This window comes from Podarcis melisellensis (assembly GCF_964234715.1).
Source record: "Podarcis melisellensis genome assembly, chromosome: Z".
NCBI lineage: Eukaryota > Metazoa > Chordata > Lepidosauria > Squamata > Lacertidae > Podarcis > Podarcis melisellensis.
In genome coordinates this window covers 47,720,882-47,731,055 of record NC_138547.1, presented here as the reverse complement: position 1 = coordinate 47,731,055, position 10,174 = coordinate 47,720,882, and the positions used below count along the sequence as shown (strand labels likewise).

Here is a 10,174-nt window from a genome sequence, read left to right as displayed (position 1 = left end):
GTGGGGCTACCTTTGAAGGTGACTCGGAAACTAATCCAGAATGTGGCAGCTGGACTGGTGACTGGGAGTGGCCGCCGAGATGACATAACACCAGTCCTGAAAGACCTACATTGGTCCCAGTATGTTTCAAAGCACAATTCAAAGTGTTGGTGCTGACCTTGAAAGCCCTAAACGGCCTCAGTCCAGTATACCCGAAGGAGCGCCTCCACCCCCATCGTTCTGCCCGGACACTGAGGTCCAGCACCGAGGGCCTTCTGGCGGTTCCCTCGCTGCGAGAAGCAAAGTTACAGGGAACCAGGCAGAAGGCTTCTTGGTGGTGGTTCCTGCCTTGTGGAATGCCCTCCCACCAGATATCAAAGAAATAAACAACTATCTGACTTTTATAAGACATCTGAAGGCAGCCCTGTTTAGGGAAGTTTTTAATGTTTGAAGTTTTATTCTGTTTTTAATGTTCTGTTGAAAGCCGCGGGTTTCACTGTTTACTGTTTAGGCTTGGTCTCTCCCACAAACGCGAGACTCTGGCTGTTAATTATTTCAGATTTATTGCTAAAACAACAAACTAGGATGGAGCTCCTCTACTCATCCTCCTCCCCATTTCTGTTTTTTGTTTAACCTGTAAGGCACATTTCAAGCTCACCCTTTCCCTCAAAGAATTCTGGAGATGGCAGTTTGCTAAAGGTTGCTGGGAATTTCAACCTGGAGGATGGGTTGGTGGGTTTAAACTGCAGTGCCCAGAGTGCTTTGGGGGGAAAGGATGTTGCTTGCAACATAGTCTCCCCAGTCAAATGCTCTCCCTTCTACACTCCATTAGTATGGGGTGGGGCCGAGGAGTGGTTTGTGGCAGAGGCAAGGCATGTTCCCTGCAGCAGAAGACTTCGGAAGGGGCTGGTTAAACGAGACTGTATTTCCACCCTCATTCCATCCATTCATGGTTTCTAAATGTTTCAACATGGAAAGTGGGGAGTAAATAGACAGTGCCTCTAGTGGGGCAGTGAGCAAGTGACATGAAGAAGGCCCATTCCTCCCACGAAGTCCTGAGATTGCCTGGCTCAGCCTCTTGAAGAACCACCGTTCAATGCTTGGAGTGGTTTTCTCTGTAACCCTTGCACCCCGGGCTAGCCCAAAGTGGTGGCAGATCTCCTAGTACTGATTTCCTGTTCTTCATTCACACATTTTTTCCGGGTGTGTGTGTGTGCACGCGTGCCATTTTGTAGTTTGCCTCAGGCGCTGAAATACCTTGGGCAGGCCCTTCCTACACCAACTGATGCTGGTGGGCTACAACTCCCATCCATCCCATCCATATCCTTTCATTTATTTATGCATTTATTTTGCTTATTCATTTATATGCTGAATCAAAACAATAACACAGATGGCAAGGTGAACTTGCAGTTAATATTTACTTATTTGCAGCTATTAAAAAGTACTTTACAACCTAAAATTACAGAATTGTGCACAGTAAACAAAGTGAAATATGAGGAACGTTCCTTATGAGGAACGGCTAAGGGAGCTGGGCATGTTTAGCCTGGAGAAGAGGAGGTTAAGGGGTGATATGATAGCCATGTTCAAATATATAAAAGGATGTCACATAGAGGAGGGAGAAAGGTTGTTTTCTGCTGCTCCAGAGAAGCGGACACGGAGCAATGGATCCAAACTACAAGAAAGAAGATTCCACCTAAACATTAGGAAGAACTTCCTGACAGTAAGAGCTGTTTGACAGTGGAATTTGCTGCCAAGGAGTGTGGTGGAGTCTCCTTCTTTGGAGGTCTTTAAGCAGAGGCTTGACAACCATATGTCAGGAGTGCTCTGATGGTGTTTCCTGCTTGGCAGGGGGTTGGACTCGATGGCCCTTGTAGTCTCCTCCAACTCTATGATTCTATGATTCTTTGAAATAAACAACAGAAGTAAAGGCAATGATTGTGATCATTATTCCATAAAGGAAAAGCTTTCTTAAAACAGGATTGCCTTGGTCTTGAATTGGTCTTAGAAATTATGGGCATAGCCAAGGGGCCAAATAAATCCTACAGCAACAATGAAACCAAAGGATCCTGCAGAAACTATTGCAGACTGAGGATTAAGTTTCGTATTTCTTCTCGCTTATTTTCCACTCTTGAGTCAGGAAACCAGTCTGTTAAATTCATTGGTGTGTCGAAGCTTAGAATGGGAGTCTCAAAAAAGCTCTCTGCATATTGTAGCACATAAATTCCGCAATCGCTATTGTTGTTTTGTTGTGGCACTTCCAGGTATAAACATCTCACAAGATGTTCAGAGAAACTTCTTTTGGTACCTCTCCTGACTTCCCACTCTAACTCCAGCCATTCCTGAAGTATTTGGAAAATATGTGATGGGAAGGGGCCCCTAAATGAATTCATGAGCAGAATACAAGGCTGTTTGCAAATAGCAGAAAATTTAACTTTCTTAGAGTATGGATTGCGCTCGTATACAGGCTGTATTAAGCCTGGGAAACAGATAACAGCTAAGACCCAATGTTCATCTTCATTGATGGGAACAAAAACAAAATCTTTTTCAAAGATATCAACATCTTGTGTCCATCCTTTCACTCGCCTTTCCCATTGCTGCTCAATTGTGAGTTGTGAGGTCTCTGGAAAATTTCTACTCTCCTTCTCACTAAGGAATGTGTAAAAAAAGCAACTGAACACATGAGTTCTTTCAGCATCTTCTTTTTTCAATTTTTCAAGCACCAGATATTTCAAATAAAAATCAATGATTGCGTCGTTTAAATATTCCCCTTCATCTAAGCACTGAAGATCCTTATAGGTCACAACAATACCTCCAATTGCAGGAGGTGGGGGATAAATGATTCTCAGTGTAGAGTCTGACTCAGATTCATCATTGTCATCAAGGACCTGGGACTGTGTTTTATTCCGCAGCTGCCTTTTGGATTTCGGGATATGTTTTGTTTTCTTTTCTCTAGAGGTGCCTTCAAGGGGTTTTTGAAAGGCCTCAAGCACACTATTTACTTTTTTAGACGTCATTTTCACACAGAAATCAGGAATGTTGTTCGTATCACCAATATTAGTGATCATTGCTTCAATTATTGAATATGTATCAGGATCATAGCAGAAATCAACAATTAAAATGATTTCTCGTTTTTTAGGATTTGTGGCATTACGGCATTTCCAGACATTAGCTTCCTTCCTGTTCCCCTTCATTTGGGATTCCAGTCTTTTATAGGCAGCAGCTGTAGTTCGCAGGAAAGATACAAATTGGTTGCGTGCAAATCCATATATCCATTTGGTAATTTCAGCTGCCTTTAAACGAATACCCCTAGGGGTCTTTTCCAGGTTTATCTTGATAGAATTGAAAGAAACAGTTACAGTCTCCACCAGTGTTCTTTTTAGGGCTCCTACTATTATCTTTCCACAAGCCAGCTTATTATGTTGGTAGGACTTCTGATGTAAAGGTTCAACATCTGTTTTTTTGGAGAGAGCTTTGCGATGCTTTACTTGAGCCTTCGACACACATTTGTCATGTGGTCTTTTCCTGCTAGCTTTTCTTGATTTTTCAGTTCTGTTACTGCTGCCAGCCTTATCTTTCTCTTCACCACCACTGAATATGGAGGTCTGATCATTTAGTTTGGATGCAGTTGCCCCCCTGCAGTTGTCTTCTGGTGCTTTTGTAGTGCGTGGGCAAACTGTGGAGCGGGTCTTCTTAATGTTAGGAGGACATTGTTTTCTTTGCGCTGCTGTTTTCACAACAGTTGTTTTTGTGTGAGTGCCAGGATGACAGCTGGCCTGTTCTACTGTTGCAGAGCAAGGAGCATTCTGAACATTTTCACTTCTTTTCTTCTTTCGTTTCAGCATGGCGGGTCCAATCAAAGAAGCGCCTCTGGCTCCTGTTGGGAAAACATCACTTTTTAAAATCACCATTTGGACAGAAAGTTCCCCCACTCACTCACACATTGGCTTTATCTTTCTCCCACCATTGTTCCTTTCCTTGCTTGCTGCACCTGAGGCTGACCTAGCACTCAAGGAGAAGGGCAGAAAGGGATGGTGGATGGAAACAGAAATGGCCCCTGCTCAACTGTCCCTCACAAACCAGTTACCAAATGGAGGGGGCAAGGGGCGTAGGAACCGGTGGGTGGGAGCGGAACGCCCCGGGTGGCATTCGGTGCACCGCCCGCCCATGGCTCCCAATCCTACCCCAAGCCGTTGGGGGAAGAGGGGGAGCTGTGCCGCTTTACCGGCAGCATCTCCCTCCCCCCTTCATTTTGACAGCTTGGGGGAGGCGTGGGAGTCGTGGGCAGGCGGTGCACCAAATTTCCGCCATGGGCGGCTCGCTATGCCCTCGGCTGCAGGGCGCACACGCCACTCCAGGCACCAGAGCAGCTGCCCCGCATCTGGAAGCACACCCTCTGCACCACCTGCCCTGGGCAGCACAGGCATATGCTCTGCCGCTGGAGCGGGGGGGGGGGGGAGAAGGTGGAGCAGATGAGAAGCATCAGCTCTCTTCCTCCCCAGCCTGCCTTCCTTATCGCGTCCAACATCAACAACAGCCCTGTACGTTGTTCCAAAGAGACCCTAGAAGGAGTTCAGGGCATGCTGGCTTCCTTTTTCTGGCTGCTTTGCTGCCTGGCACCTAAAGGCAGGGGAGCAGGGATGTAGCCTGGGTTTCTGGCACCTGGGGGGCAAGCTGCTGACACTGCCAAAGCACCCCTCACTAAAACATTGCGCCCTGTACACTAAAACATTGTCAAACAATTGATTAAAATACAGCTTAAAATTACATTAAAAGCAAAATAGAATCATATGGCAACCCAGGAATTATAACTGTGGGGTTGTGCCCCTCAGAATTTTGACCCCAGGGCCATGCCCCTCTTCCCAATGCTAGAAAGAATCCACTTGACCAGTCACCAAGTCACCAGAGCAATAAATAAATACGTTTTGCCACTTTGTACAGCTAGATTCTGCGTACTCACTCAACACAACCTTTGACTACACAATCCCTCCTGTGTTTGGTTCACGTTTCTGGTGAAGTCCAGTGGGTGCCCTGCAAGAATATAAAATACAGCCCTGAGATTGATCTGCTAACCCCTGAGGCGTAACCCTGGCTCTTAACCAAAGCTTTGCCCTCAGACTTAGCCCCAACAGCTCCAGATGTCGTTGGACTACAATTCCCATCAACCCTGGCCAATGGCTTTGCCTGCTAGGGCTGCTGTGAGTTTTAATTCAACAACACCTTTCACCCAAATAAAATTGTAGCAATTACTCCAATGTCATACCCTGAGCTTCATGTAAGATAAAGGTACCCCTGCCTGTACGGGCCAGTCTTGCCAGACTCTGGGGTTGTGCGCCCATCTCACTCAAGAGGCCAGGGGCCAGCGCTGTCCGGAGACACTTCCGGGTCACATGGCCAGCGTGACATCGCTGCTCTGGCGAGCCAGAGCTGCACACGGAAACGCCGTTTACCTTCCCGCTGGTAAGCGGTCCCTATTTATCTACTTGCACCCGGAGGTGCTTTCGAACTGCTAGGTTGGCAGGCGCTGGGACCGAGCAGCGGGAGCGCACCCCGCAGCAGGGATTCGAACCGCCGACCTTTCGATCGGCAAGTCCTAGGCACTGAGGCTTTAACCCACAGCGCCACCTGTGTCCCTTCATGTAGGGTTGCCCTATTTCAAAAAGTGAAAATCCGAACACAAAAGGTTGTTGAGCCAAAAAACCAACACTTCCAAGGTGGGCTCAATATAGCTGGGTTTCCCCAGACACTTTTTGAAAATTCTGCATGGATGCCGATTTTGGCAGACAAATCCCGGCTATGTCTGGGAAATTCCAAGTGTACGGCAGCCCTTCTTCGTGGCTGAGTGAGGATTGGGACACAAAGACCCACCCCAACCCTACAGCATGCATATGCAAAATAAATTGATCAGTACTAATACTAATGAATAAATTACCTTCATTAGTAACACATTCTGGTGTGTCTGCAGGATAGCAGCCCAAGGACCTCTGTGTCAAGAAGCTTCAAGAATTTCCTTCCTTAGAAGTAATAGCGGTTAAAAAGGCTAATACAGAAAATGAATGGCCAACATACCAGGATCTAGTAACGAGAGAGCATGGTAAAGTGAAACTAAGATCATATGAAGAGATAAAAACCTTTTGCAATAGCTGGTTACAATATTATCAGATAGCGCACATCTTTAGCCAAGACAAGAAAATAGGATTCGAACAAAAAACCTGAAAACTGCAAAGTGAACTTATTCAACCAAGCAAGAAAATCATCTCTAGAATGTATAACTTACTTCTTGAATGGGAAATGAAAGATGAGATTATAAAAGAAATGACCATTAAAGGGTTGCAAGATATAGGCCAGACAATCCAGCTGAATAGATGGGAAAGGTTGTGGAAAACAGATATAAATTTTACATCTTGCTATCTAGCAAAAGAAGGGACGCGGGTGGCGCTGTGGGTTAAACCACAGAGCCTAGGACTTGCCGATCAGAAGGTCGGCAGTTCGAATCCCCTCGACGGGGTGAGCTCCCATTGCTCGGTCCCTGCTCCTGCCAACCTAGCAGTTCGAAAGCACGTCAAAGTGCAAGTAGATAAATAGGTACCACTCCGGCAGGAAGGTAAACGGCGTTTCTGTGCGCTGCTCTGGTTCGCCAGAAGCGGCCTAGTCATGCTGGCCACATGACCCGGAAGCTGTACGCCAGCTCCCTCAGCCAATAAAGTGAGATGAGCGTGGCAAGCCTAACGGTCAGGGGTCCCTTTACCCTTTATCTAGTAAAAGAAAATATAATTAAAATGTGTTATGGATATCTCACCCCAGGAAAATTAGCAAAAATTTATAAAAAGCACCCAAATCTCTGAAAGAAATTGCAAGAAAGAGGTGGGGACATTATACCCTATGTGGTGGGGGTGTAAGGTGGTAAGACAATTTTAGAACGAGATACATGAGGAGATCAAAAAGATCCTCGGGAGCTCTATTTAAAAAACACACACACACACAAAAAACCCAGAGTCATACTTACTGAGATTATTAACAAACGACATACCCAAGGACAAAAGGAATATATTTTTGTATATAACTGCAGCTGCAAAAATACTTATGGCAAAATATTGGAAAACAGAAAAAGTACCACAAATGACAGAATGGCAAGTTAAGATTTGTGAGTTTGCCGAGATGGCAAAAATGACAGCATCCATCAGGGGCTGCTCCAATCAAAAATTCTACACAGAATGGGAATGCATAGGGGAATACCTGAAGAAATATGGTGTTAAAGCAGAACTCTTCATAGGCAATTATTAAGCGTGTAAGGAAAAAAGAAGTAATTCCAATTTATCAGTTTTCATGTTCTATTTTGTTAAAGCAACTAGGGGAAAAAATATTATGATGGGAAAGATCTCGCACAGGTGAAGGGAAGCAGTGGGGAAGAGGGGAGGCTTAGGCTGAATTCGGGAAATAAAATAATATATGGGACAGCAAAGGATATAATATATTCTTATAGAATAGTAATATATTGTAACCAGAATAGAAGTTCAAAAGGGGAAGTAAATGTAGTTTTAGTATTTTCATTGTTGTAATAGTTATTATTATTTCTTATTGGTAGAAGGCAATGTTAATTTAGGCTTCTTCGTGTTGCTGTCTGTATAATTTTCTTAAGTCAGTTAAAAAAAAGAAAAAGAATTTCCTTCCCCACCAAACTCAGTAACATATTTACAAAGGCTCCAATTTTACAAAGGCTCCCACTCAGGCGGGAATAACCAGCTGCACAATTAAAAGATGCCAGGGAGGGGCACCTCACCTGGCTTTACATGTGAAAAAGGTCTAGTGGTCTTGATACCACACACACACAGCTTTCAACCAAAGCCTTTTGAGAGACAGGGTCAAGATCCAAGCGCTTCCCACCAGCACGAGAGTGGACTGACCCCCCTCTCCTAAGATGCCTATGGGCAAGATTTCTGCCTTGCAGGGGATTGCCCCTGAGGGTCCCTTCCAATTTGACAATTCTATGATTCTATGCAAGCCAGCTGTTCCACAAGCTATGGTTTTGTTTTGCTTTTTAAAAAGTTATTTCTCTTGCTCTCTAAGCTCCCCACCTCACATATCAGCAGAAGCCCCCAGAATTATCTCTCTCTGCTCATAACCTATGCATTCCAGAACTTCAAGGAAAACACAATTTCAGCACATGGCTCCAGTTTCTACTTATCCCCATTTGGGGAAAATAGTACTTTCTCCGTTCTGCCATCCCCACTTTAAGAATAATAACAAAAATATTTACAAGGGGGGAAAAGGTTAGATGTTCCAGTTTCCAGTGGCTCCGTGGTCCCAAGTGAAATAAAGCCTAGTTTGCTTACCTCAGTCAAGAAACGTGTGGAGACACCTTCTCTCAAGAAAGAAAATGGTAATATTCCACATCCTCTTTCTGGAAGGAGAATACTCGATTCAGCCGGGTTGGTGTTTGTTCCCAAGGCACCCAAGGACTGTTTAGGCTAACCTTCACAACTGCCTGTTTTCTGCTTTAGCTGCTGATAGGAGGAAGGCCCAGGAAGAATTTTGACCTTGAGGTGAACGCGGGAGGATGTAGGCGTTCTGATAGGCTCAAATACACCACCAGCTGCAATTATTTGAAACTGTTTTTTTGCAATGTTTGAGCTGCCCATTTCTCTTAAAATATTAATTTAAACTGATAGACTGAAGATGAATGCCAGAGTAACTACCATTACCATTACAATATATGATGAACAATTGTTTTGTTTATTTTATTTATTTCATAAAATCTACAACCCTGCTTTAAAACATGCAAAAGTTTACCCCAACTTTCTAAACATCCGGACTGGCTTCTTTAAATAGGGGTTCAGGACAGCTGTTTGCCCAACAGCTGTCTTGAATCCCTGGCCTACCTGGCAGCAAGTCAGTATGCCAAGTCTAAAGCTCAAAGTCCGAGGGTCAATCCAAGTAGCAAATTTCAAAGACCAGCAGTCAGTATACAGTCCAGAGTCCAATGCAAAGCCAGGGTCCCAGGCCCAGGGGCATCCAAGTCAAGGTCCATCAACATGGGTAGTTGAGCAGACCCAGCAACTCAGCTCTGCTTCAAGGGGTGCTGACTTGCCCCCCACATTGAGGGGGCCTGGTCATGTGAAGCCCATCACATGATGGTCACCCATCAGTGGGGGGGGGGCATGGAGGACAAAAATTGCCCTATGGCTCCCTGCCCCCACCTGGGAGGCCAATGCAGGCCTGTTGGAGGCATGGAGCACCTGGCAGCAGGGGGAGATGATGGCCCTCCTGCCAAGAAATATTGAGGGGGCTGCAGTCCCTTCCATCCTCTATAGTTGGCACCCCTGCCTGTCCGTTTTAAGTCTTGCATGCCGATTGGCTTCATGAGGCATGCAACCCCTGCCTCAGCCTCCTGGAGCGCCCCACCCGCTGCTCCCTATGCCTCAGAGCCTGCCATGTTTGTGGAGACAGGGGGCCCTCTGGCACCATCCCTTCATTATTCTCCATCACCCCATAAGCAGTGCTTTTTTCTGAGGGGATGCAGGGGTACGCATACCCTAAACATTTTGTGAATCTACGTTTGGCCTCATTGAGGGGCAGTATTTCAATATGAGTAGGGAAATGAGAGTACCCCTAAATGTTTTTAAAGGAAAAAAGCACTGCCCATGAGCACTTCCTACACCAACCTCTCCTTCCCCATCTCTAGCCTGCCCTGGTGTGTCCCAGTCTCAGCTACACCCTCACTGGGCTCCATTTCCTCCTCGTATTCCTCCCTGTTGTCATGACAGCAGCCAACTAGGAAACTAGTGCAGATATAAGTGTAGGTGTTACATGTTAACAAGGCCTCTTTCCTGTCAGCAATGGTGCAGTAGAGCATTGGCTGCAGCTTCCAGATCAAGTGCGAAGGAAGCCCTGCACAGAGGGTCATTCCACGCCAAATCACCTGATTTTAATACTGGACTGTGCTCTCACGACTCAGATTTTCTTCATAATTTTTTAATGTGTGGATACCAAGAGATAACCTCAAATTAATTTTTTGGTCCAAAATTGAGTGCAGGAGAATTTGTAATTTTTTCACAATTTTTTTTTAGTTACTTTTGGACAAGTTTAATTCCTGAAATAACTCACACATTTGTGAGAATAGTTAAAATTGTACCCTCTTATGTTACAATGTCATCTGGTAGATTTTAAACATTAGGTTTTATTGATTATTTAATAAAAA

The 10,174-nt window shown here is 45.1% G+C and overlaps 1 protein-coding gene across 2 annotated transcripts; it reads right to left on the bottom strand.

The window, feature by feature from the left end:
* Positions 1 to 1,907: 1,907 nt before the first annotated feature.
* On the bottom strand, positions 1,908 to 9,025 carry LOC309362215 (sentrin-specific protease 6-like). Of its 2 annotated transcripts, XM_081897733.1 has the most exons (3): positions 8,310 to 9,025; positions 4,937 to 5,007; positions 1,908 to 3,853 (listed from the first exon to the last, which is right to left on the bottom strand). In XM_081897733.1, the coding sequence occupies exon 3, from the start codon at positions 3,819 to 3,821 to the stop codon at positions 2,055 to 2,057; it is 1,767 nt and encodes a 588-aa protein (XP_081753859.1). In that variant the 5' UTR covers positions 3,822 to 3,853; positions 4,937 to 5,007; positions 8,310 to 9,025; the 3' UTR covers positions 1,908 to 2,054. The 2 variants fall into 2 exon arrangements, with proteins under 2 accessions (XP_081753859.1, XP_081753858.1); XM_081897732.1 differs by lacking the exon at positions 8,310 to 9,025 and having other exon boundaries at positions 4,937 to 5,214.
* Positions 9,026 to 10,174: the final 1,149 nt, after the last annotated feature.